General features: G+C 41.5%; 2 protein-coding genes across 8 annotated transcripts in view; one reads left to right on the top strand and one right to left on the bottom strand.

The window, feature by feature from the left end:
* The first annotated feature begins 10 nt into the window (after positions 1-10).
* PIGH (phosphatidylinositol glycan anchor biosynthesis class H) lies at positions 11-27,818 on the top strand. 3 transcript variants are annotated; one of them, XM_057420043.1, is made up of 5 exons: positions 11-260; positions 2,205-2,414; positions 3,053-3,136; positions 5,241-5,562; positions 27,678-27,818. In XM_057420043.1, the coding sequence occupies exons 1-4, from the start codon at positions 84-86 to the stop codon at positions 5,340-5,342; spliced, it is 573 nt and encodes a 190-aa protein (XP_057276026.1). In that variant the 5' UTR covers positions 11-83; the 3' UTR covers positions 5,343-5,562; positions 27,678-27,818. The 3 variants fall into 3 exon arrangements, with proteins under 3 accessions (XP_057276026.1, XP_057276028.1, XP_057276027.1); XM_057420045.1 differs by lacking the exon at positions 27,678-27,818 and adding an exon at positions 23,876-23,892; XM_057420044.1 differs by lacking the exon at positions 27,678-27,818 and adding an exon at positions 9,765-9,882.
* The window catches only part of PLEKHH1 (pleckstrin homology, MyTH4 and FERM domain containing H1), a 51,338-nt gene continuing 32,913 nt past the window's right edge, over positions 9,575-27,999 (bottom strand). For all 5 annotated transcript variants that reach the window (XM_057420024.1, XM_057420022.1, XM_057420025.1 and 2 more), the window contains 14 exons: positions 27,692-27,871; positions 27,459-27,567; positions 26,392-26,504; positions 25,538-25,714; positions 23,717-23,814; positions 21,014-21,191; positions 20,450-20,605; positions 17,833-17,933; positions 15,293-15,434; positions 14,207-14,349; positions 12,998-13,127; positions 11,342-11,428; positions 10,664-10,810; positions 9,575-10,355 (listed from right to left, as the gene is read on the bottom strand). In XM_057420024.1, coding sequence (XP_057276007.1) covers positions 10,179-10,355; positions 10,664-10,810; positions 11,342-11,428; positions 12,998-13,127; positions 14,207-14,349; positions 15,293-15,434; positions 17,833-17,933; positions 20,450-20,605; positions 21,014-21,191; positions 23,717-23,814; positions 25,538-25,714; positions 26,392-26,504; positions 27,459-27,567; positions 27,692-27,871 — 1,938 coding nt within the window. In that variant the 3' untranslated portion in view covers positions 9,575-10,178. The remainder of the gene's footprint in view (positions 10,356-10,663; positions 10,811-11,341; positions 11,429-12,997; positions 13,128-14,206; positions 14,350-15,292; positions 15,435-17,832; positions 17,934-20,449; positions 20,606-21,013; positions 21,192-23,716; positions 23,815-25,537; positions 25,715-26,391; positions 26,505-27,458; positions 27,568-27,691; positions 27,872-27,999) is intronic.

Here is a 27,999-nt window from a genome sequence, read left to right as displayed (position 1 = left end):
ATCCCTTCCCGCGGCCGGAAGCGTGCGCCGGAGCCGTACCATCGAGCCAGGCGGGCCGCTCTAGGCGGTTCCGGTGGGCCGGCATGGAGGAGCGGCGGTACCGCTCGGCGTCCGGGGGGCACATCGCGCTGAGGGCCCGCCAGCACAGCGCCTCCTGCCGGGAGCTGGCGGTGCGCTGCCCCCGCCTGCAGCTCCGCTCGCTCAGCGCCGTCACCTCCGCCGTCTGGCTGGCGGCCTACGGGCTCTTCGTGCTCAGCCAGGTACCGACCGCTCCCCGGGCCGGGCCGGGCCGGGCCGGGCCAGGCGGCGCCGCACCGGCCGCTCCCCTTTCCTCCGCCCTTCGGACCTCTCCGCGGCTCTCCTGAGCCCCTGTCCCTCTGCAGTAGCGGGGGCATTCGAGAGGCTGGTGGCAGCGTGTGTCCCCAGAGACCGCCTGCCTGAAGGGAGCCACCCCGCCTTTGCCGAGCTGCTCATGGTACCGAGGGCCGGTGGAAAAGCGATCTCTACGTATGCTGGGCCTCCTCTGTGCCTCGAAGTGGTAGATGGTGGTGAGCATGTGAAAAAGAGAGCTGTGCCAGCCCGAGTCTGAGGGCCCAAGGGCTGCGCGCTGGTTGAATTTGGTGACTTCTCAGATGCCTCTGTTGGTTTGTAGCCTCTTTCCAGACAGGGTAGATGTAGGTATGAGTGTTAAGTGATGCCTGGCACATTCTTTTGAGTCCTGATACCTACTTGGAGAGATGAGCTGGGGGAATCTGGGATAAAGGATATATTGAAGAAGGTGACTCTTAATTGCCAAAGGGAGTTTTCTGAGGGAGCACTGGACTGGGAGTGTCATCTTGCCCATGTTTCACAGCTGGGGCAGTAAGACCTTGGCAGTGCAGATTTCAAAAGCTGCTGATAAATCGAAAAGCATTAGTTTAGATTCATGATCTGTGACCCATACTTGCAGAGAATGACCAGCTTGTAGACTCAGACCAGTTATCTCCCGATTGAAGTCAGTAGCTTGATCAGAGAAGCTGGTCACTGTGATCAGCACTATGACTGTTTCACTTCAATCTTTTCAATAATCTTTCCCAAGGAATGAAAGCAGAGATTGCAATGTGAGTCAGCTGGCAGGCTTCCAATACAGAAAGATGTTTCACATTTCTCTGGTTGGAAGGGAAGCTGGGCTCAAGTTTTATCTGTTACAAGAACATGTACCCCAGCCAGTAGTTACCACCCACTGGCCTCCTGTGTGGTTTTACACGTGCTCATGCAGCTTGTATGCAAGTGACTGCAGTCCTTCCTTTCTGACAGGAAAGTCTCTCTGTGGATTTCAGTGTCTGTAATTCATGACTGTTTTTTTTTCCCATGACAGACTTTCAGAGAAGTCCTTTATCCTTGTGTTTGAATGTGGCCATGGGTTCTTTATCTCACATGGTGGTACAGGCCCAGCTTGAGTGGTAGGACCATGCAGTTCTTCTGGTCCTTTAGGAAGTACCAGTTATAACTTTGATTTATGGGTACATGGCCTTGAGCTCTCTCAAAACATGTCCCAGAAATAGGTTGTAGTTGCAGACCTTTAGCATTTATTATCACATCTTCAAATGACTCACTGTTGCCTGTAGTTTCAGCAGTTCTATATTATTTTATGTAACAGCAGTCCCAAGACTGAGCATACACAAGATGTTTGTCTTCAGATGAAGCACAGGAGAAGGCAAATGTTCTTCAGATTGATGTTTAAAGCAGGAAGAGAGATGAGGTTTGAACAAGTTTATAGACTTGCAGTTCATAAGAAGAAAGCCACTAGGCCAGTAGTTTTTTTCTAAAAGATTTTCGTTACCCTCTGGGTCTCCACCCTCAGTACTACTTAGCATCTCACAGCACTTCCCTGTCAGTGACATCATCTCTGTAGACTTATGTGTCATACACTGTCATGGATGTAACTACCTGGTTTTGTCTGAGATTTCTGCACTAAATTTACAAGGCAGTAGAATTTGGTCACCGTTTTCAGTTTCAGGTATTATTTCAGACTATACTGTGAAGACTGATTTAAATCTTATTACACATATATCAGCCAGCCAGGTGAATAAAAGGACTCCACCTAAGAAAAATTACCTTGTCACTGAAGCTTTAATATTATAATTTACTATTGCAATATTACTTCTTCTGTGTTCAGTTAATTGTGATACCAGAGCTCTGTCTTTGCTTGGCTTATGTTACAGAATAGTATGGTGCTTTCTGCTGCTATTTTCATGACACTGATTGGCCTGATCATATACCTGCACTTTGTGAAAATTGACCAGGAATCCCTGTTGGTCATCGGCTCACTCGGCATTCAGGTGACTTCATCCTATGCATCAGGGAAAGAGAGCACAACCTTCATTGAGATGAGTCGTGTGAAGGATGTGGTTATAAATGAAGCTATCCATATGGTAATCATGCACAGTTTTTCTTCTTGTGTATCTGTGGGCACACTCACATCCAGTATATTTTCATGAGCGTGATTAACCGGAACAGTTAAACACAGCACTACTCATAGCTTTACTGACCTGAAGCTTTGCTTCAGATTTCTCTTTTGGTCTCTTATCTGTTTTCTCACCCTTAAAAGAGAACTGAGGCCAAAAAAACTCAAAAAATCAAATCCATCCCTTAGATAATGCCACTAACACTGAGCTAGTGGTTTTAGTTCTTTGTGTTAAACTGTTTTTACAAATCCTGGTGCCAAACTCCACAAGTAGTCAAGACAGAGATAAGAAGATAGACAACACAGGAGATTATTTTTCCGGTTGCTGGGGTTTTCTGCGAGGCTCTTGTAGAAAAGCAAACCTTACCCTTCCAGCATGTGTGTATTGTTTTCAGGTTAAACATTTAATAGGAAAGAGCACAGGTACAATTTTTTTTTTTTATTGATTGAAGGGAGGAAAGCTGTAGATACAAATCTGTAGACTTGACTGTAGCCTGGGGTGATTGGCCTTCAGTGCACTGAGTTGAAACACATCTTTCTGTGATAACACCAGGCACTTTGATAACATTTTCAAACTCCAGTGACTTTGTCTTGTTTGTCCTGTAGCAAAAAGTTATCTACTACTTGTGCATCCTCCTTCAGGACCCTGGAGATCCTCAGGGAGTGTCTGAGGTTGTGCCACTCTTTCAGGTGAGTTTGGCTGAATTGTGCAGAAATCCAGATCTGTTGTCTTTGTGCATGCCAGTTGAAGCTTATCTTTATTCCACTAAAGTAGCTGATTACAGTTGCCTTTCCAGACTAGGCCGTCATGGTGGGTGGTGTTAGAAGTCTCATAGAACTACATACCAGAATGTTTTTTGCATCTGCTCTCCATTCGGAGAACGGGGAGCTGTGTCAGTCTGGACCCAACCACAAGCCTGCATGAACTAGGAATCTTTGGCTCACAGTTCAATGTGTAATCTTATGCTCACTGCTACCACCATAACTATGGCACTATGCTGCAGTTGATTTTCTCTCAGCCTAGCATGCCAAAAGTGGTCATAAAACCTTATTGGCATTAGAATGACTGCCCCGTCTCGCCCATTGACAAAGATCACAGTACAAGCTTGTAAGCAATTCACTTAATGTATAATAACTTGTTTGATTTGCCATTACACTCCCCTTTCTCATATCCTACTAACTTGTGCTGACTGTTCCGAATCCCATTTTTGGGATGGATTTTCTTTTTGCATGTACATACCTAACACAACAATGCCCTGATCCTGGAGTGGTGGTAAGTAGCACAGAGGTACCTCACATCTTGGACTGCTGAAGTTTATGGCCCTCTCTATCATTCTTACTTCACCTGCTGCTTGTGGCTGTCATTTTGTAGTCCACATCCAGTTTATGACTAGATACAATCAGTCTCCAGCTAAACACTTACAGATATAAATAGACTATTCCATTTATACTTGCTGCTAACTCAGTCCCACAATTGTAAAGACGTTTATTAACAGTAATACAAATTATTTCACATTTAGTCAAGGGAAAAAAATGGACTTGCTGGGAACCAGCAAGTAATGAACTCCAGAGAGCTGCAATCAGGAAGCTGGTTTTAGTTATACATGCTCTTTTCCAGCTTCAGAGAGACTACCTGGCATTTGTGTAGTTTCTCCTTTCTTTATAGCTCAGTGCTGAACAGTTTTATTTTCATGGAAGTATCTTGGCATTGGTAGCGTTGACTCCACCAGCAGCAGAGGTACAGAGAGAACTGTGTGAGCTTGCACTGGTAATTCTCACTTCAATGTGCAAGTTAGTATGTTACTTAGTTTTGAAGGAGCAGTAATTAGTAACTTTATTGCATCTCCTTGACTGAGTTCGTCTAAGTAAATACAATTTACCATGTCACTGAGCCCAGGAGCACTTCTGTGCTGAACTGACCTATCGTTCTCTTAAGCAACACTTGCAAGGAGAGGTGTTTGATGGACTTTACACAGTAGTGCTGTTTTGGGAGCTCAAAAGTCAGGGGATTATAGGGATTGTGGGACTGGGAAACTTTCACCTTCTTGCTGGTTTTAGTGTGGTCCAGGTTAGAAGTGATAGAAAATCATTATACTTTGACCACCATTGGCTGTTTGTATGAAATGAATTAATGTTGCTAGTTAACCTTCCAGTGTCCTTTTGACAATACTAGCAGAGGCCAAGGGCCAGGTGTCTAAATTCCCTGTTTTGAAGGTAGGTTTTTCAGGGTGAATGTCTTCTAGGAGGGTGGATTGGTGTGTGGAAATCTGCTGTTTGATAGGTCTAGAGGGAGAATGGCCCAATACATGGGTTGATGGGCTGGGAGGTGTGGATGTTCTTCCATGCTGTTACTGTGAGCAGTGAGCAGTGGAAGGGGAAGATTTCTGGTTTGGTGACAGATTCAGGCTAACTGCAGAATGGTGCTGCCTGTTTTGACCCGACAGTTTCAGGGACAGGTCACAGAGCAGGTGTGGATTATGGAATGGCTTTGCATTGCTGTATCAGCAGTTCCACCAAATACCTCTTGGAGTTTGACAGATTATTTCTCAACAAACATGTAAAAGGGAAATCTATTCTTTGACATTGACTTAACATGAGAAAGCTAATCAGCTGCAGATACCTTGCTGTTGCATTCCTTACACATGCATACATATACATATTCTGATAGCTTTAAGTCAGCCATCTCCACATTCCTTTCTCTGCCTGAGAGTCTCACTAGTGGGAAGTTAAAGCTTTCCAGCTCTTTTACAGCCAGTTCAGAGCCTGATTCTTTGTTGTTTCACTTAAATTCTAGAGCTCCAAGCCACGTCTGGACTGCTTGATAGAAGTGTACAAAAGTTGTCAAGAAATCCTGGAGCAGAGGAAACCAGCTCCACCATCAAATGGAATAAAATAGTAAAAACAATTTAAAACATCAAGGCAGTGAACCTGGAGCAGGACTCGGAGAAACACATGGAAAAGTGACCACAAAACTGCCCTGTGGCTTTTTATATTTACATGAGTGGTGCATAAGTACAGTGATGTTAAGGCTAAAGGCCTGCAGACTCACAGAGTTGTTACAGAAAATGGCAGCTCAGCACAGAAGCGAACCTTGAAATCCTCTGCTCTGAAGACAGGTAATCAGAACTTTTTAGACTCAGACAGAAGTTTTTTTTTTCCTCGCCTCTCCAGGAAAGAGTTATGGGGAAATAAGGCAAAGGGAGGCAAGAATATGAGTCAGATGTTTAGTTTTTTGTGAATCTGAAAATTATGCTTAAATAATAATTTAACCCTCGCCATACTACCAAAAATAGGCTTTTTTGTTTGTTTCTGTTTAACCCTTTGTTTGAAAAAAGCATGTACCACTCTAAATACCAAAGTTGATGTTTGGGCTGGGATAGTAACTTCCTTATACACAGCAGAAATTCAGAAAAAAAAATAACAGAAAATTAAAATATGCTGTTGCACTATATTATGTTTAATGAAATAAACATAGGAGGGCAGACTTTGCTCTCTTTAGGGATTTGCTTGAAAGAGTCCCATGGGAAGGGGCTCTGGAGGTAAGAGGGGTCAAACAAAGCTGATCATAGTCAAGGATCACCACCTCTAAGCTCAAGGACAGTCCGTCCTCATGAGCAGGAAGTCAAGCAGAAATTCCAGTAAGCCTGCAAGGATGAATAAGTTGCTCCTGGTGAAACTCAGGACACAAAAAGGCAGCATACAGAAGCTTGGAAGCTTCTTCCCTGGTGAAAGCAGGGACAGATAACCTTGGAGGAATACAGCAACACCTCCCATGATGCAGTTAGGAAAGCCAAAGCCCACCTGGATTTGAATCTGTTGATGGATGTCAAAGGCAATAAGATGAACTTCTCTAAGTACATAAGTAGACACATTGCTGACTGAGGCAGGGGCATGGTGACACAGGACATGAAACAGAAGTGGCATTAAAAGCACCGCATCAATTGCTCTGAGAATATGAGGAAAATGCATTGGTGAAAATAATGGTAATGACTGTATGAATGAAGTTTCATTGGTCTGTGCTCTCAGGGGTAAGGTTGGGAAATTCTTTGTTGATGAGCTGAAAGTTACTGTAATCTTTAGCTGGTATTTTCCTCTCTTTTTTTTTTCCATGACTCCTTACTAATGTAGCTGAGAATTGAAATTTCAAAACAAGAGCTAAACCAGTGTGTTGGCAGGAGTCTGGTGTCATGCTTAATTTGCAGACAATGCTGTACTATGCTTGTCTACATCCTCTGTAATTAAAACGTGCCACATTCTGTCATGCAATATGGGAGAGAGAAGGTGATTTTTAATTTTTTTTTTTTTTCACGGTACCATGAAGCTTGCAAGACACAGGTTAGCTCATGGCAGGGGAAGCATCCTGGTTGTCCAAGTGAAAGGCAGCAGCTTAGGGGGTGTGCCACTGGCTTTGAGGTAATGTTGTCTAGGTTACTTCATTTTTTATGGTTTTCTTTCTCATAAATACTTCACATGTTGGGGTTGGCCAAATTTTTAATTCCAGTGCTGCTGTAATGTAAGTTGATAGGTCTCTCTGGAGTTAGTGAAGCTGCACCCTGATGCAAACTGTGTTTGGTTGCAAGTCCAGGCAGAACTGCAAAGGATGGGTGTTGGGGCAAGGGCAGAAATCAGCCATTAACAGAGGCAGCAGGCCTTGGGTGCGTGACTGTGGAAATGACCGCGGTAGAGGTCCCTTGACTAAGAACCATGTGGTACACTTGAGCTGCATATGGCTCAGAACATGGTTTGATCAGGTTGTGCTGTTTCATGGGGAGGAGAAATGGTCAAGGCCCTTGATCAGCAGTATGGCAGCAGGAAGATTCACTGAGCCATGGGGAGAACATGTTAGAAAACATTGTCTCAGCAGAGTGGTCAGAGTCTTGGGCTCAAGTGTGCTGGGAACATCGACTATACTGTAAAAGTCCCACAAAGTCCTGAGAATGTGCACTGCAGAAATGATCAAATAGCTGTGTACAGGAGGAAGCCTGAAGATTTTAGATATCTTGTGAAGAAGTGACCATTTTGTGCACAAGGGAGTGTGCTTTAGTTTTCCACTAAAGCTAAGAGATCATAAGCAGAGAGAAACAAGAGTAAGACTAGAGCAGGTTTCCATCAGGTATGTGCCTGGATACCAAACACAATCGTCATCCATTTTTGTTTCCATTTTGTTTACATATTTTGGGTTTTAAAGTAGTTTCTTCATTCTGAGAATAATACAGTTGAATTCGTGATAACTGCATTTTATTAAGAACAAACAGAAATCTCACGATATCTCCCAGCCTTTTACATACACACAGCAGTTAGGAAAACAAAGGCTTTTGTCATCTCATTCTATGCTGCGCAATAGTCATTGCCAGAAGCATTGATTAAAATAAAAATAGTTTACCAAAGAATCACAGAAAATAGGTATCTGTGGAGGATTGGTTGGTTGAAATCAGGTGAGCTATAAATCGTAGAATCATAGAATAGTCAGGGTTGTATGTGCATCCATCTGAGTGGGGTGGTCCCTGAAATACTCAAGTATTAGTGAATATTTTTAAGAAGTAAGAAGAAAAGTATGTCACACTTATCTATTTAAAGTGCAGTTATGGCAGAAAATACTGAGCTTCATGACAGCTCTTGCTTATTCAACACCTTGTTGGCCCCAGTACAAGTCTCTAAGGACAGTAGTGTTAGCACTGTAAGGCAAGTACAGCCTCTGAACTGTTTGCTGGAGACATTTATGCCTTGAGCATCCCCAGCATTGATGGCAGCTCAGCTTGTGTTGATGCCTCTGAACTGTGAGCTGGAGACGTTTATGCCTTGAACATCTTCAGGACTGATGGCAGCACAGCTTATGTTGACGCAGCTTTGTTACTGGTGGGATACAAGCAGCAGGCTGCCAGCAGACCTTCAGGTAGAGGAGGGATTGTCAGGCACAGGTGACTGAGGGAGGAGGAATAATGCTCTCTGTATTCCAACTGATGTGTGTGTGTGAGAGAGAAAATATGTACACAGTCTATCAGGATATACAGTCACTTAAAAGTATCTAAGGAAAAAAAAAGAAAAAAAAGACTAAATACCTTCTCAACATTGTTTTTGGCTCAGAAAGCTTCTACCCTTTTCCAGATCTTCAAGGGATGCTCTTCAAATTCATAACAAGTGGATACATGACAGTATGTGTAAATCAGGTTTGTGTTCATACAATCCTTTCCTGCCATATTGTTTCCACAACCCACTATGGGGTGGTTTTTCTGTGGGATTTTTTTTCTGGTGTGGGTTTGGTTTTGGTAGTTTTTTTTTATGTTACAAAGATGCTGATAAGGGATGGTTTAGAATTACTTTTGTCTGTCCAATGTTCTTCTCTTTTAATTTGTAGCTTTGCACCCATCATAAGCATGAAACAGAAACTTCATGAAGTATCAGCCCTGCTGTGTGCATTAGTTGGATGTTTCAAGGCAGGTGGAAGGGAGTGAAAAAGCTGGTATGGTTGGTTGGTTCATTTGTGAATAGCTTTAGTTTGCTATTGCTGAATTCTTTCTAATGGTTGGATTCACACTGGTTTAATTTGGGAAAGTTGCCCATGAATGCATAATTACCATGAAGTTGCACATGGTACTTTTGAAAGTGCAGTTATTTTAGAATGCTTATCAAAATAGCTGAACTCAAGCCAGGCAGATATAGATTGTTTCAAGAAGAATTGAAAAAAAAAAAAAAAAGTCTTCAGGAAAGGCAGAAGAAAAATACTTGAGTACACATTTGCTGACTATCTCCTCCTTGCTATGGTAGCATGAAGGAAGCAGGAGTTTGAAAGGAGCAGCTTCTGTTAAGTCAGAATGGCAGAGCTGATTTGGAATGATCTGTTCCAGTTACTGAAAGACAGAAAAAGTACAAAATTTGCTTGCCTTGTCTTCCATTGTCTGAGATGATGTGCAGCTTCAAACACACCCTGAAATATCTACAGCAGTGATTGCAGAAAAAGTCTCTGAAAGTCCTTGTCTGATGGTGGAGCACATGACACATTGCAGCAGAGATCTGATGTTCATCTACTGTGTAGAACAGCATCGACTCCCATCGACCCTATAGGAGCTAGGGTATCATCCGACAGTGTTCTAGTCCCAGTCAGTCTGAGTCCTCAATATGCAAAACCAGTAGGTTTCCCCCTTTATTTAAAGTTGAAAATAAATTCTTGAGTACCACTGAACTCTTACTTTATATCTCTATGTCAGGTCTGAAATTACCCTTGATTTGCATCATAATTATTCTTGTCAGTTTAGTTCCTCTTCTCAACAGTGTCTTCGTTCTTTCTCTCTTTCTTTCTTCCTTTCACATCTGGAGCAAGGAATTGGAAAGTTTCTGTCCTCTGAAAACTGAAAATGGCAGTCATCAAAGTGCACAATCGTGCTTGTAAGCAAAGCAGTAAGATCAGGAGATGGAAGAAGAATGGGTGCAAGGAAGTGACTGGAGCACTATGCAGGCAAATTACCTGAGGCATGGTATTTTGGATGGAATGTGGCATGGAAAGGAAACTCCTGCACAGTCCCCTCATTCAGTGTTTTTTTTAAGAAGACATTCTCTACCCACACCGAGGAACTTTGTCTATTATTATGCAAAAAGAATCAGAGCCCACATTAAATTAATGTGTGTAACCAGCAAAATCGTAGCAGTCTGCTATTTGGTACACAGCAGTGGGGAAAAAAAAAAAACCAGAAATCCAAACAAACAAAAAAGCCCCAAACTAATTTGGAATGAGCCCTCAGCGCAGGGTGGGCCCCTTGGTGTTCTGGGGCACGGGAGGAAGAAAGCACCTATTTTCAGTCTCCCAGAGCTTGTTGGCAGGCGTTTTGCTTCGGGAGGGCTGTGTAGAAGATAGGAATGAAGGTGTCGAACAGCAGTTAATATAGCTGGCAATAAGAAGTGTTGCTTCAACAATCTAGGAAAACAGAGAATGATTAACTGTAAGTCAATTAGAGGTAAGAGTGCCCTTTGATTTTTAGAACCTGTTGACTGCTTAACTTTTGCAAATGGCTTCCTCACATGCAATTATTCCATTTTGAAACGACAGTATGTCTAAGAATTAGGTAGAAAAAATCTCCTGATTAAAGGCTCCAGCTTACAGGGACTTACTGAATGCATACAGCTAGTGTGGCAGCCATATGTACCAGTCCTCGGGGCTTGCACAAATTGCCCAGCTGTGATGCTGCCATCTAGAAAGAACAATACTGTTAATGTTGTAATTACCTTTGGAATTGCCATTGTGAAAAGCAGTTTTTCAGTGCTGTTTTTTCCAGAACACCTTTCTTTCATTTGATTGACTACAATCATGAAGTCTTCTCGACAGCCTCCAAAGGTCAGCACAGAGGAATATGAGTAAGAAACCTTCAAGTGCTGTAGACAACAGAGAGTTTGAAAAAGTCATAGTTCTGTAAAAGAAAAAACCGTCACCTTAAACTAATGTTTGCTACATCTGGCAAGAAAACCAGATCTTCAGCAGCAATAGGCAGCGTAAATAATGAGCTTTATAGGTAATAGCTGGTAGGGGAAGCTCAAGTGAGAACGGCATTTCTAGTTTTCTCCTAGCTTGCTCAGTGCCTCTCCTCTTCAGAGCAATAGTCCAAATTTTGTTATATCTCAGATGGTGTTAGTAAAGCACGTATCACTGAGATTTTGCAAGATGTCTGCGCGTTTACTGCCCATTAATGAGGCAGTTAGCTGTTTCATGAAACCCTACCTTGCACTGTAGCTGTAATTTTCCTTTGTTTATGTAGCGTTCAAACATAGTACTGACTTCCCTCATCTCTGACTTCTACAAATTAACTTCTGGATCCACTTGAAGTTAAAGACAAACTTTCAGTGGACTCAAGGGGCTATTTTTCTGTGGGAGGTAAGTTATTTTGCTTCAGTGTTCCTCACCCATACCATAGTGTTATAATCCAGTATGCTGATACCATCTTCGTTCACAGCTATCCAGACTGGAGAGTCTTCTAATGAGGAAGGCAAAATAGGCTAGAGAGAAAGAAAATTAATTTAGATATTTTTTGACCACCACATAAATATGTTTCTGACATAAATCTTGGGGTTTAATGATAAAGTGAAGATGAGAGAGAATCCTGTAGGCTTACTGGTCTGACCTGGTTTAATTTTTAAGAGGATTTTTCTCAAAAACTGGAATAACTTTCAGATTTATGTAGAATTTTGGGACTACTGGCACAAGAGATGCAATGATAATGATGGCTTGAGATTCATTAAATTCCACCAGTGTAGTTAAAGCTGAAGCAAGTGCTAGGATAGAGCAATAAAACAGCAGTTTTGCTCTGCCCTGATGCTTGTACTGCTTTCATCAGGCAGGCACACAGTGAAGTCGGTTGGTTTCTGTAATACCAGTACACCCAGTACCATCACATCAAAGCAGTCTTCTTTCTTGCAGATTTTGACAAATATGCATCAATTATCTGCTAAAGATAAAGATTGTTATGGCCAATGACATCAGTCTTCCCTGGGAATGTGCTATTACTTGGGCTAATGCCATAGTCTTTGCTGTTCAGCTATTGAAAAGTTATAAAATATGTCAATCATCAGAAAGATCAACATTATTTAAACTCTATGTGGAACTATTCTATATTCCAGTTCTTCTGTGGTAACCTCAAGGACAAGTAACATTTTCTGCTTTTACTCCTGACAGTGGAAATAACTGTCTTTTTTAAAACTTCTTGTATATTTATTCAAGAGGTCCCTTTCATCCTTAGACTTTATTCCATAACAACAGTGGCTTTGACTTCAAAGCAAGAGACATGTAACCATGAACAAGATTTATCTCAAGCTTTCAACAGAGGAGGTTTCTGCTTGGTTGGGAAGACAGTTGATGCCAAAACAATTTTTCAGAGAGCCATTATGTGCTAAAACATCAATTCAGGCAAGGGCATTAGGTACAGATCCTGAGGGATGGAACAAGCTACTGGGAGAAGCACGCCCTCCAGCTGTCCTTAGCTCTCCTACTGATGCCTGTGGCTTGGCAGCTTACCCAATACATGCTTGTTTTTCTTTCTGCAACAGGACATTAGCACTGCTTGACTCTAGTGTGGCAAGGAAAGCTACACCAGCTCTTTGTGTCAAGTAGACAACAGGACTGAAAGTATCCATTCTTCTTTTAGCTAGCATCAGCTGCTGGGTGTGATTTACAGGGGACTCTCCCTTCCACTCCCCCAGTGGTATGTAAATAGTATTTTTTAAACTATCACTGCAGCCTTGATGACCAGGGAAATTCCAGCTTTGGCAAGGTTTATAAGGAGAGCTAGTACCCTGTATAATGATCAGCTGATGCAGTCAGGGAACCTTCAGTATTTATTTACTGAATACTAGCAAACCCTAGTGTTTAGAATATATTTCTCTTCCTTCTTTCTAAAGTGGCACCTTCTTTCTGGTATGTGGTACCAGACCTGATCATTCAGACCAGAGTCTTGTTCATTTTTTGTTCCTTCCGGAAGAAGCAGCACTTTTAACTGGTGTAAACAGAGACCATAGATACAGCTCTACTCAGTTCACTCTCAGGAACAGAAAAAAACATGTTCTAGTTACCTTAGCAGCAAATATTTTGGTTCCAAAGAAAGGCCATTTGCGGGCCACTGTCAAATAAATTCGAATGCATTCTGGTGGAGAGCATCCCTGCAGCACCATCCACTTTGTTGCCAACTTGTCAGCCAGTTGCCTTACAGAAGCCAAGACACAAGACAGCATTATTTACTAATGTCTTCCAAGGAAAGGTGAGTCAAATATAATAGTTGATAAATGTACCTCTTATTCCAAAAAGGCCATTCTACACAGCATTAAGGACAGGGCTTTTAGCACTGACAGTTATGAGGGTTGCACAACCTCAGTTTATTTTAGCGTTTTCTCTTCTTCCATCATTATTTTACTACTAGTATACTGTAATACCCAGGAATCCCAGTCACATATGGGTTGCTCACTGGTGTATATATTAAACACCTGTAGCTACAAACACTCAGGCAGCTGTTACAGTAAAATCCTGTCCAGATTATCTTCACATTCAATTATACTCTCACTTTAACATCCTAACTTGTCTGTAGTATGCTGTATGTGGATTGGCAATATATTAATGCACTCTTGATTTGGCTCAATAGGGATGGTTTGGCAGCTATCTTGCTACATGCAAATGAAATTGCTTCCAAAAGGAGGAAATCATGTTAGTTCCATCACTGCATCCCTAAGTAGCTTTGGATCTGTAAGATGACTGTTCTCTCTCTTTAAAACAGTTAGCTGGCATCCATGGCAGCATCTGAATTATGTACTTGAGTACTGGAGGTCTCTGCATTGTGTGTGAGAATTCCTAAGACAGAACGTCAAAAAGCCCTGCCAGAGTATGTTCTACCAGAATTACTGCATGGCCTGAAGCAGCCCGTATGTGCTGGCTTTATGGCTGGTTGCAAATGTTAGGCATCTCGATACAGTTGACACTTGGGGGAAGGGTAAAACAAAAATTCAGAAACAGAATTCATCTTACACTTAGGATGGGGTTTGTTGGAACTGAGATGCCCGACTTGGAAGTGAAAGGCTTAAACTTCTTGTCTAAGGGAAAATTAGTTGGTGATTTGGCTCTTTTTATAACAGTTAACTGCTATTTTCTTTTAAAGGAACCTTTTCCTGACACTTGGTGGTTAAGTTTCTACATCAAATAATCTTCACAGGGATCCTTCAAACTTCTTAAAGACAGAATTTTGCAAATAAAATTTGTTTTCAGTGCAAAGTATAGAAGAAGCAACAGTTTACCTGAGCTGTTCCGAAGTAATGTTTTGCTTGTAGCATTTGGGGTAGAACTTATCTAAGACCTGGTGGAGAAGGTGCTGCATTTTCCATTGTGATGTTCCCCCGGGACTTGAAGATCCTGGTCGATCCAAGTCGCCATATTCCACCTAAGACAACATTATAGTTTGTAGTGTAACAGAACTATGGGGGTGGGGAGCACAGGATGGGGTAGTGCAGTAGAACATTCCATGAATTCCCATACTGATAACTCCTGTGTCTATTAGTCATGCCAAAAGACACCATTAGGCTGGGGAATTTTGTCTGCAGCATTTACCATAGTAAATGTATACAACAGAGCAACTACTGAGACATGACTGCCCAGGGAATTCTTTACTTATCTAAGACAATGAAGCAAGATCTTGTTTCAGCTACTTACTGTAGGGAGACACTTCTGTATAACTGCTAAGCTTTTGGGGTTATTTTCAATTGGCCAATTAGAACAACTGTGTGTTTCTAGTTTGGACAATATTCCCAGCTTCTTCATCTCAGTTTACACTTTTAATAAATGACACAACCAGTTTCAGCAAAGTAAGAAACTATTATCCTGCTTATCATGCCCACAACCCATACTGTGTTTTTTATCTGATAAAAAGCTAACGAAAGCCTGGAGATCTAATGGAGGATCCTACCTGATGCTCTTCCTAAGGGGCTATTGGCAGTATAAGAGGAAAAATTTTTACTATTAATAGAATTTTAGTAGTGATACCATTTCCATATCTCTACTAAGGCACTACTAATTGGAGCAGTACTGGGGATACTCCAGCCATATTTTTCTTCGAAAAGAAGGAAAAAAACTCCGTATTTTTCTTCAGAAAGAAAGGAGAGACACTCCTATAGCACATTTCTCTACAGCAAGAGGTGTTCTAGCAACATACATAAGCTGGTATAATGTGTTTGGCATGGTACATCTCAGACTATGTTTGGTAAAAAAAAAACCAAAACAACAAACACTTTTGATGTAAAAGACAGCTGCTTAGTCAAAGACATTCAGTGCACAGCTGAAGTCCATGGAAGACAAAAGAGAGGATTTCTGCCCATAACCATACTCACCTGAGCCATCAGAGCCACCATTTCCAGAGCTAATTCCTTATTAACAGGAAACCTTCCATTGGCTATTTCATTGCTGACTTGGAAGGCCAGCAGCAGCCGCTCACGGTCTGTCTCACCTTTGGCCTGGCTTCGAAAATACAGCCTAAAACATAGAGAGGATTGTGAAGATAGAAAGATATTGTGAACTGAAAGTAGAGGTGGAAACTTTAATCAAGGTGAGTAAAAAATAAGAGTGATTTTTTTTCTTTGCCCTCTTTCTCCAGGGGTACTGGAACAGAGATTTGGAAGCTGAGATGCTTCCCTTACGAACAAGATCTGGGCAAGGAGACTCAAACATGCTTTCTATCTTTGGAAGCCATTTGAATTCTGTAAGCCAGTCACTTCAAGATAGGGAAGCCTTATTAAACACAGGTAAATTGGTGTCGATTCATCCCCTTCAAGCACAGACAGGCAATATTTAAACTATGGTCTTCTCTGCTTATCGCAGAATACAGAGCTACCTCTGCTTTACATGTATAAACTTCTACATAGAGGTCTTACAGACTTGTAATTTTTACCAGCTTTGGTTTGAGCACTTACACTACTATTCTTATTTTAAAAAGTCTTCAGTTTGCTTCAGCAGGAAGAAGATGACCAATTAGCAGCCTTTATTTCAAAAATTGAGGAATCATTCTTGTAAGTGAAAGCTTCCGACTGTTTTTATTCCCTTCACGCTTGCAATTCTTTGACCCAGTATAGTAAGATGACTAGTGGAGGTTGAAGACACCAGCTTGGGGAATGCTTCTAGAACCTCATGCATGCCTATTTACAGAACACACAATCTAATTCAATTATCAATTTAAAGCTGCATCTTTATATTCCACTACCGTGGAATATATACTACATGTATACTACATATACTCCACAACATAGTACTATATGTATCCCACAACATAACACAATATAATCATTCCAGTGGGTCAGTTTATTTTCATTTTAAGATTAACACCACCATTAGGACCATATTGACCTTACACATGTCTTATTAGAGTTCCTGGTGTTAGAACAGCCCAACCTTGGAAAGACCTTATTAAAACATCCTTGTGTCCAGCCTAGGCACGTTCCAGTCCAACAAAATACCACAAAGTTTCATCCCTGAAATAAATACTGTCTTCTGGGTCAAAAGCAATAACTTCTGCTTCCACCTCTGTTATACTGAAGGTGACGGAAATCTCTTTCCACCATTACAATCAACAAGATCTTCATACGTTGTCCTGGGTTCAGCAGTAGCAGTCATTTTTCTCCTTCTTAGTACCTGGTGCAGTGCTGTGCTTTTGACTTTCAGCCTGGGAACAGCGCTGATAACACTGATGTTTTTAGTTGTTGCACAGTAATGTTTACTCTGACCAAGGACTTTCTGAGTCTCATGCTCTACCAGGGAGGAGGGGAAGACGGGAGGAAGCAGAAACAGGACACCTGACCCAAATTAGCCAAAGAGGTATTCCATACCACAGCACATCATGCCCAGTATATAAACTGGGGGCAGTTACCCAGAAGGGCTAGAGCACTGCTCGGGTAGGGCTAGGTATTGGTCAGCGGGTGGTGAGCGGTTGTATTCTCTTCCCCTGTTATTTCCTTTATCATTATTATTACTGATGGCAGCAGCAGTGGTTTGTGTTATACCTTAGTTACTGGACTGTTCTTATCTCAACCTGTGGGAGTTACATTCTTTTGATTCTCCTCCCCATCCCTTCAGGAACCGGGGGGAGGAAAAGGGGGGAGTGAGCGAGCGGCTGCGTGGTTCTGGGTTGGCAGCTGGGCTTAAACCACAACATACATTCAATACAGAACTTTATCTCTTTTTGGTTTTTGGGTGGTCTTTGTTTTGCCTGAAAAGAGAATTCACATGCAGAAAGCCATTCCTTGTTCTTGTATACAGCTCTCCATTCACTACAATTCAGAATTCATGTCTGTGTTATAAATGATGAACTTGTTCCAATTTTTGGTTTAGATCTTTGTCTCGTACTTCTCTACCATCTCTCATCATCTAACTTGTAACATTTCTTTCTTTATAAAGTCTGGGCACTGCTGCTACGTGTCTCTTCTACAGCTCAAGCTATTTAGAGTATTGTTCTTGTATCTTTTCCATCTTTGTGATTCTTCACTTAATTGCAAGTTTCAGCATATTTGTTTTCACTGGTGATTTTTCCCTCAGGTCTCTCCTCCTCTCACCTAACACACATTATTTAATTACACTTTAGGATCTATGCAAATTAAATTGTGCCAAGTATATCTTACTGTGCTACAGCTACTTCTTAACTCATTTTAAGTCTCTTCTGCTATTGCAAAGTGGTTTTGGTTTTACTTCTAGGCCATATGCCTTCTTTTATACATGTACTACACACAAAAGTCATCACATCTCATGTAGGATTTGAACCCATCTTAACTTAAAAGTTTTGGCACTAACAGTACTATAAATTACTGGACATCTACAGTGATATATGCAGTCTAGAAATGTTTGATTAATAGCAGTAGTGAGAGCAACCAACAAAGCACAGTACCTGTTCTTATAGGTCAACTTCACAATTCTTGTGCCACCTTCATATTTCCCAGGATGCAGTTCTTTTAAGGCTTGTTCCCATTTAGAAATGACATCACAGATCTTTAAATAAAATATTATGGGGAAAGGAAAGATAAACTAAGGTGAAATGTATAGTCAAGGCTTGAGGGGAAAGTATGTGGAAAAGGTATTGTGGAACACAGAAGATAAACAGACTGGATCAGCATAAACAACCAAAAGTGACAAGCAATTCCTTTTTCTATTACACAGTATGTAATAATTAAAGCATTCCAATTGAAAACTCCAGCTCTAATCTGCAGGGAACCATGTGTAAATGAATTCTGGTCTCCTAGCAATCCTGTGGTTATGTCTATATTAGCATGTAGCAAAGCCCAGGAGGGGATCTGCACAGTGAAACACCTAAGACTCTATGCCCGAGTGTATGAGTTTCAAAGTGTTTTCCTTTAGACTAGCTTCAGTCTGATCAAATGGCCTGAAAGCTTCCTACTATGTTGGATCACATCTTCTAGTTCATGCTTCATGTAAAAAGAATCCATTTCATACTTTCTGAAGTTGCCCCTTGATGTGAATCAAAGCATGGTTAACAGGAATGATTGGTAGGTTTGCTTCAGAGTGCCCCCCTGAGCCAAACTAAAGGACTAATGTATCTTCTGCATAGCAACTGTCTACATGCATGGCTAAACCAAACACTTTTGGATGTGAATGTCCAGATTTTGGGAACATTTGGTCCTAGATTCCAGCTTTGTAACTCAGACGTATTTTTAGTAATAGCATGGTTGATTTCTTTGGTTTCATTCAGCTCCTACTGATTATTCCATTCCTTTTACAAGTTGCCTAATAAAGGCCACAACTTCTCTTTTGATAGCATCTCAATAAAAGGAATGTGAACATAATAAGCCACATGAAATACATAATCAGATATGCTAATCCTCTCTTAAGAAGCTACTGAGGTTGCCTTTGCAAGTAAATAATAACCAGTTAATATCCTGTAAAAGTGATGTCTTTGATCATCTCAACTCCTCCATTTACTCTAATATCTCCTCTCTCCAAACAGTTGTTCAGCTACCAGAAAAGCTCCAGATTATCTGACCTGTATCAGGCCATAAAAGAGAAATATATCATTTGGCACCCCCTGTGGCAGTGTCCTCTTTCAACCATCTAATTTAAAGTTACTGGTATCTTCTCCCTCTGTTGCCCAATGTGAAATTTTATGCTGTGTAAAATGATGTTCCTTACAGGTATCAGGGACTCTTCAAAGTTGTCACTTTGAATGTGACAACAAATGTTATCAGTATGACATCCATATGACAAATCATTCTCCCAGATTTGTTCCAAAATCTGATGTGTCTCATTCCTGCTAGCCTGCTCACTTAAGGCAGTCATCCACAGTGTGGGTAAAAATCTCCATATGAAACACAAATGCTAATACTCTATTTGCTTTCCTTTTCTCTTGATGTGAGCCACTCCTCTCTTTTTTTAAAGTGAAGGCTTAATCAGTAAAGAGCTTTCTTCCCTAAGTACACCCATTGACAATGAAAGCTTTATTTATCAGGAGATAGCAAGGAGATACTTCATAAATATAAATACAATATATGGGATTTATATAGACATGCCAAGAGATTCACAGCCTAACATAAATTTGTCTCAATTAGAAATGTCACATTTGATGTTAGTTGTGATACCTGACCATGCTAGCTAGCTCAGTCATGTTTTAATTTTGTAGTCAAGACAAATTAAAACTTGTATTTGTGCTAAAATCTAAGCTGACTTTTCAAAAAATGACCAATTTATCACCTACTAAACAGAATATGCTTCATCTTAACTAGTTTCTCAGACTAGACATATAATTATAGAATCACAGAATCATTTAGGTTGGAAAAAAACCTTTAAGATCATTGACTCCAAGTGTTAACTGAGCACTGACAAGTCCACCACTAAACCACATCCCTAAGCACCACATCTACACATCTTTTAAATACTTCCAGGGATGGTGACTCAACCACTTCCCTGGACAGCCTGTTCCAGTGCTTGACAACACTTTTGCTGAAAATTTTTTTTCCTAATATCCAGACTAAACCTCCTCTGTTGAAACTTGAGGTAATATCCTCTCGTCCTATCACTTGTTACTTGGGAAAAGAGACTGACCCCCACCTCACTACAACCTCCTTTCAGGTAGTCATAAGAAAGCACTAAGGTCTCCCTTCAGCCTCCTCTTCTTCAGACTAAGCAACCCTAGTTCCTCCAGCTCTTCCATGTAAGACTTGTGCTGTATGTAAACCCTTCTTTCACCAGCTTATTGCCCTCTTCTGGACATGCTCCAACGCCTCAATGTATTTCTTGTGGTGAAGGGCCCAGAACTGAACACAGTGTTTGAGGTGTCGCCTCACCAGTGCTGAATACAAGGGGATGATTGCTCCCCTGGCCCTGCTGGCCACAGTTTTTGATACAGGCCGGGATGCTGTTGGCCTTCTTGGCTGCCTGGGCACAAGTTGGCTCATGTTCAGCCAGCTGTCAACCAGTACACACCCAGATCTTTTTCTGCCAGGCAGCTCTTCAAAGCTGTGTGCTGGATGTAGCAGAGGGGAAAAAAATATTACCTTCATGTTACCCTGCAGACAATGTTCCAAATTTCTGCCAGAAGGATCATCTGTGAACAGAGAAAATCCCATGTGGGATGGTTTCCTCATTCCTGTCTCCTGGTTCAGTCGCTGGATGAATTCATCGACTGTTGAGGAACCATCAAAACCTACAACCTGCAATGAAAGAGGAGTCGGTTGATGATAGCTTTCAAGAAACATGACATTGATGGATATCACAACTACTGAAGCCTGGTTTCCTACAGAGTGGTGTCTGAGGATTGACTGCCAGCTCCAGTGACAGCACTTGCATATTGTCTCCTCTCACACTGCATTCCTTCTCATACTGTGAAACTTGTGACATCTCTCCCTTTTCCCCAGCTACCTTTTCTTCCTATGACCTGTAAAGCTGAGGCTGGATTCCCTTCATTTTCTGAGGAAAAATGGCTAAAATGGCAAGAAGGAGAAACAGCATCTATCTCCCAGCATCTGATACATACAACACCATGGTTTCACCCACATGAAGGAGGCAGGTTATGATACAGGCCTCTAGTGCCTGGAAGAAAGGCAGCTGTGGTGGCTCACCTGGTAGGTTCCGCTCATGAAGTGCACTGGGATGCTGAAGGGGAGTGAATGGTGGTAGGGATTTCTCAGCAGGATGGACACAATCTCCATCCGGGAGGGCTTGGCTTCTCGCTCACCAGTCTGCACAGTGCGGTCTACTGATCTCTGGCAGTAGATGGCATACTTGCCTATTTCACTTCTAGGTGAAGATGTGGAGAAAAGCCACAGACATGCTTTAAATGCCATGTCCTCTTCATTTCCCATGCCATGACAAAGAATTCCTCGGTCAGGCTTTTGCTCAAGCAAAGATACATCTCTATGCAGACATCCTCATTCATCTCAACAGACTAACAGCTCGAGTGAAAAGCTACAAAACAAACCCCAACTCCAAGGATCTGTAAAATTAAGGTAGACAGTGGACTTTCTAGGAAGTGCAAGAGCACTCTCTGCTCCTAGGTGGACTGGGCATAGTACAGGAATACCCTCTTCTGTACCCTGTTGCCATCATAGTATCCATTAAATCAAGACCAGTTTACCCTCCAACTCGTCGTCATACCAGCAGAACTGAGTTACTATCATGTCAAGTCCTGGTAAGTATTAATAATAAGTTGTAATGCATTGGTCTCACAGGATTATATAAATTGTGTTTATCAACTTACATAGTTATAAAAATTCTAAGTTTCCATGTATTAATCCTACCTGCCAATCAAGAGACTCAGAGATTCAAAGCAAGCTCAGGTTTGTTGGTAGTTCAATACAGCACTGGGATAGTTACTGATATGATCAGTTTACTGTCTACTGACAAAAGAGCTGCAATGAACAGCACCAAAAGGATATAAGTGTCTCTAAAGCCAGGCACTTACACCTTTTGCAAAAATGTTTACAATGCATATACTGAATAAGTTCTGAAATTGAAGGATTTATATGAATTCATAACTGTGCTATCACTTTGCAGGGGAAATTAACTTCATTCAAGATGCCTTCAGAAGCTCAGTACATGATTAAATCTCCAGTTAAATCCCTCCAAGCAATATGGAAGTCAGGAGCTCTAGAGTCTTATACGTATTTTATATATTGCTCACCTCCCCAGTAATTCATTTACACAATTTTCAAGTTGAGAATCTTGCTTTGATAAGAAGCTGTTGTGTCTGGCTTCCAAATGCTCCTGAGCCTTGCGTCTTCTAACCTAGAACTGTACCCCACTGTTCTTCCTCTCTTAGAGACCAGATATATACTCTAAGGTCACCTTTCATGACAAACAGTAGTTAGAATATCTAGTGTAAACCTAGACCAGAGGCATCACGCAGTGTAAACATTCTAGTGTACTGTTTGCTGTATGAAACAGCGGAAGACTATCTATTTAACTGGTCAAGAAACAGCCATACCTGCTCCACCTAAGAGATTCAAGTCTAAAGCTAGGCAGAAGGACCTAAGTCCTATTTAGCAACTGCTCTAAATATAACCTAAACTGATGAATATAAGCACAGTTTGCTGTTATTTCTGTATGCTTTGATGTGTTATTTTTTTCCAGGCCCTAATATTGTTTCATAGCTGGATTGTATACATACATTTCCTCTTTGCTTCTACTTAAAGTTTATTTGTTATAAAGGTACTCTGAGGCTAAGAACCTGGCAGACCATCAGCATAGTAATGCTTGAAACTGATGCAAACCAATTTCACAGAGCCCAGCTCATCCTTATGAAATTTAATAGTCCCTAACAGTAGAGTAGCTCCACTGCTGAGTTTGTAAGAATGGGCTCCTTTGAAGAGCTGGTAATGAACAAATTTTTTAGTGCTGTTTTCTAGTACTAGCCAAAAGATCCCCAACAGGTTGCCTTAGCCAGCGGAGAGAGAGCCCAAACATCAAGGAGTACCTGATATTTGTATTTCTGCACCTGAGAAGACATAGCAAATGTGAGGCAGCATATGAGAAAATAGAATAAAACTTGATAGGAGGAGTACAGAGATATCCTTTGCAATACCTGACTTTCAACTGAATTCCAAAGAAGACTGGTAATTGAACAGGAATATTTGTTTGAAATGAAACCACTCTTTTACTTATGTCTTAGCAACAGTATATTGTTGCAACAATTAGACATCTCCAGCTGTGACCTCCCAACCAAGGGCACAGGGAGACTTGCTGAAGACCAGATCACCATGGAAACAAAGAGCACAGCATGAATACGGGGAAACAACTTCTGCCTTACAGTAGATCTTGCACTGTTTTCTTATAAGGAAAGTGTTAGATGCCAAAGAGGTAACAGAAAACAGTACTAGCATATATTTCAGGTTTGTTAATTTTTCCTACTTTTTATAATATTCTCTGCCTCACTTCTGTCAGTATGCCTACTAACCTGGCAGCAGAGTGTAATTACCTAAAATTCTAATAGTTCATTCTAAATAATTACTTTGGTTTTTCTGTTAATAAAAGAAAGAATCTGCATCAGCAAAAAAAAAAAAACAACCAACTCCCTGCGTAGCTCTAGTTATATCTGCAGAAAGTTCTTTTGCTAGTAGTATAAGTCGCTCAGTTTTGTGAAATAGCTTAATATAAGCGACAAAATAATGTGAATGACTGAAAGGGCACCATACTGTTTGGAAGCTTCTGTTCCCTCCCTCAACTTACTGTTGCAGGTGTGTGTTACAAAATTGCTTCTATCTTTATTCACAGTGAATGCAAAAGGCAATCAGCTTAGCAGAATAAAATGCTCTTACAGTCTTTACCTGGGGTCAGCATGTCGCTGCAAGTGCTGTTTGATGTACCAGAGGAAGTGATGTTGAGGCAGGAATAGAGGAGCACATAAAGCCAGGAGTTGCCAGCACTGTGAACATAAAACTGGACATCACTCTTGTTCTGTACTTCTTGCCTGTTGTCTTTCAGAGAATACTGCAACCAAAATGTTGGATGGTACCTAACGCTTTTGGGAGAGACCATTTTAGACATGTGGTTCAAAATGCTTCAAAGGGAAGTGATGGTCAGAGGACGGACTGTTCTTTTTAAATTTTTTTCTAGTTGGAGGCCTGTAACTAGTGGAGTGCCTCAAGGGTCAGTACTGGGACCGGTATTATTTAATATATTCATCAATGATTTAGATGAGGGAATTGAGTGTACTATCAGCAAGTTTGCTGATGACACTAAGCTGGGAGGAGTGGCTGATACGCCAGAAGGCTGTGCTGCCATCCAGCGAGACCTGGATAGGCTGGAGAGTTGGGCAGGGAGTAACTTGATGAAATATAACAAGGGAAAGTGTAGAGTCCTGCATCTGGGCAGGAACAACCCCAGGTTCCAGTATAGGTTGGGGAACGACCTGTTAGAGAGCAGTGTAGGGGAGAGGGACCTGGGGGTCCTAGTGGACAACAGGATGACCATGAGCCAACACTGTGCCCTTGTGGCTAAGAAGGCCAATGGCATCCTGGGGTGTATTAGAAGGGCGGTGGTTAGTAGGTCAAGAGAGGTCCTCCTTCCCCTCTACTCTGCCCTGGTGAGACCCCATCTGGAGTATTGTGTCCAGTTCTGGGCCCCTCAGTTCAAGAAGGACAGGGAGCTGCTGGAGAGAGTCCAGCGCAGGGCAACAAAGATGATTAAGGGAGTGGAACATCTCCCTTATGAGGAAAGACTGAGGGAGCTGGGTCTCTATAGTTTGGAGAAGAGGAGACTGAGGGGTGACCTTATCAGTGTCTATAAATATATAAAGGGGGAGTGTCACGAGGACGGAGCCAGGCTCTACTCAGTGGCAAACAATGATAGGACAAGGGGTAATGGGTACAAACTGGAACACAAGAGGTTCCACTTAAACTTGAGAAGAAACTTCTTCTCAGTGAGGGTGACGGAACACTGGAACAAGCTGCCCAGGGAGGTTGTGGGGTCTCCTTCCCTGGAGACATTCAAAACCCGCCTGGACGCATTCCTGTGTAACATTATCTAGGTGTTCCTGCTCCGGCAGGGGGATTGGACTAGATGATCTTTCGAGGTCCCTTCCAATCTCTAACATACTGTGATACTGTGATACTGTGATTTGTAACTGCAGATCATAGCAAAGAATACATTGGTGAATTTTTATTTAAATTAGACCCATTATTGTTCAGCCAGATTTTATTTTCTCATTTGAGTTGGGAATATTATAATCAAGTATGTACATTCATGCTGCAACTTACTCATTTACCCAGTAATTATAGTGCAAAAATCAGAGTTCATGCTTAATAGTAGTATTAATGATTTGCATGCTGTTAATTAAAATGGAAATAAAAATTAATACCATGTGACAATTATAGCTAGCCAACATGAGCTATGAATTTTGATTCTGAATATGGTCCAAATAGATCATTTGCAACTGGTAAATGGTTAAATTCAAACTAAAATTTATTTTGCAAGTAGGTTACATTTGCGATGTTTTTCTTCACACATAAGCGCTGAGATTCTCTTTCCTCCAACACACCTTTAGCATTAGCACAGTTTTATGGGAACCAGTCTCATGGCTGATTATTAAAAATATGGCATTAAATAAAAAACATTTGCAGAGTGGAAGTGACAAAAGGGAAACTGACCTGAATGACCGAGTGGTTCTGGGGTTGTCGGCAGCTGGTCTGTTTAACAAGCTGACAGTAAATTTCATTCTGCAGCTCAGTATGTGTCAAACAGACCTGCAGTGCTGTCTGGGCGAGTGACACGTGGTAATCAATAGAGGGTGCCTCCACAGGGACATTGATGAACAGCTGACAGGACTGTAAAAGGGTGGAAATTAGTCAACGGAATACAGCCATTCTTCTCTGGTACTTTCCAGACCAGGTTCTCCAGATGTATTACAATTAAATCTAAATAACCTTGAGAGGAGGGAGGAGAATAAGCACTTCATTCCCATCCTTCTCTTTTAGTTGTGGTAACTAGAAAATTCCTTCAACCTCCACCAGCCTGAGGAGCTCACAAGTCAGCGAGAGACTTGAGGGGAAAGTGTACTTCCTGTCTTCCATGCCTGTGCTTTACCTTGCTAAGACTGTCCAGTCTTACTGTTGATCTTACACTTAGAGAATGTAAAAATCAAATCTCCAGTGGCTTCACCATTGATCTTACTGACACAACTGAGTTTGCTAGTAAATTGTTTCTGTTTCCTTCAATTCAACTATTAGAGAGGAAAGGGGAATATATATAGCTAACTTTGAAGTGTAAAGCCTATGGGGGATATTGCTTCTAAACCTAGGTTCCCTACAAGTAAAAGTTAAACCTCCAGAGGATCAATGACACCTAATACCTAACTGTCCTATTATAACTAAATGACCCAACAGGCTTGTCTAAAGCAACCAATGACGGCAGTAACTGTTGTGACAAACAACAGGAGCAAAAAATGTTGCTGTCCCAACAACAGAGCAAAATAATTGAAACCCATCAATGTCTGTTTAAATACCTTAAAAAGTTTCAGAGCTTCAGTCTGTAGAGCCTCTGAAGGCAGAGTGGTGAGGGATGTCTGCAACCCATCTTTACTGTAGCACAACATAGGATGTTTCCACAGAGGACAATCTGAGGTAGCAGATGGGCAAAAAATGCTGGGTCAGAAAGAGCAGACAGATAACAGTGTCCACATTGAAAAGGAGCCCTGATGAAATGGCAAAGAACCTAAGAAAGTAGTAATGAGATAGGCCACATTTATCTTTGGTGCCACTTCACTGACTTCAGCAAAGCCTGCCATGAACAGGGAGTCACCAGCAGTATTAGCCATCAGAAGTATTGCCATTTTCAATCCTGCTATGTCAGAGCTTCTCATCAGCTAGATTCTAGTGAGAAACTGCTCAGCTCTGCATTCAATCAGGAGACACAAACTCTGCCAGAGCAGCTGCCTGTAATTGGGATCTGTGTTAGTGCAAGTCACTATTCAACAGTAAGCAAGGTTCACATACAGCTCTAGGAATATGAGTGTGTAGGAAAAGAGTATAAAGTACAAATGCATGTTAATACACATTTGAGAACATGGTGCATAAACATACATGAATGAGAAAGTATCAAAGATGATGAGGAACAGATATGCATGAATGTAGGTGTGAGGGCTTACATGTGCAGACAGAGGAACAGACGTGAAGGCCAATGTGCATGAAGAGAAGAACAGTGTGCATGAGTATATTTAGAGAAGAGAGCATGTGTTTGTATGGTCAAGATTCCCAGGAATGGAAAATCAGGACTGACAATAACAGGAAGAATTAAAACCCCAGTTCTTTAATCTAATTTGAATTTATGTTACAGACATTTCAGATGCTTTGATACATTATGTGACAATGTGATGGACTTATCTAGTTTCACTACAATACCTGTATCCTCTCTGGAGATGTTATTATAGAACTATAGGAGAGAGACACTAGATCACACGTTGTTTTACTGCGAATCTCCTTCTTTCAGCTTTGGTTGGATTAAAACTGGGAATTGAAGTTACCTTTCCTTACACTTTGCTACCATGGAAAAGAGTTTGTGGTTTCTACTTACTAGGGTCTCCCTCTGCGTCCAATAGTTTTCCAATGAGTCGTTCATATGATGTGCCCACTGTGGCACTACTGCTACCAGCTGCTACAGTCAGATGGTACAGCCAGGTATTCTAGGCATAAAGATGAAAACAGTACAGGTCAATTTCTGTTTTCTATAAAGAGGTTCAGTCTGTACACCCCATTTGTTCACTGATACCAAAAAGTCTCTCTTTTCAAACAGACTGCATTTTATACCTTCTCCTGTTTGGTGCGAATGAGTAAGTATGTGGGACTCTGGTCCTGTGGGTGAATCACCAATGTACAGTGAGATGAGACAAGTCCTCCACCAGTGGCTTCATAATCTTCATCAGAGTCACAGGAACGGTCTACTTCTTCCACTTTGGACTCACGCATAAGCAGATGTCCTAGGGGACACTGTAAGGAGGAGAAGCAGTTAGATAAATGCAGCTAATCTCCCACCATGGACAGAGAACACTGGGAAAGAAAACCCAGGTCAAAATGTTAGCAGTTCTGTAAAATGTAAGGAATAAACTATAATTCAG

The sequence above is a fragment of the Pezoporus wallicus genome, unplaced genomic scaffold, assembly GCF_028554395.1.
Source record: "Pezoporus wallicus isolate ANWC-B61680 ecotype Strahan unplaced genomic scaffold, APGP_CSIRO_Pwel_v1 contig_5418, whole genome shotgun sequence".
Classification (NCBI taxonomy): domain Eukaryota; kingdom Metazoa; phylum Chordata; class Aves; order Psittaciformes; family Psittacidae; genus Pezoporus; species Pezoporus wallicus.
Note: the sequence above shows the minus strand (reverse complement) of the source record. Positions and strands in the feature narration are given on the sequence as shown.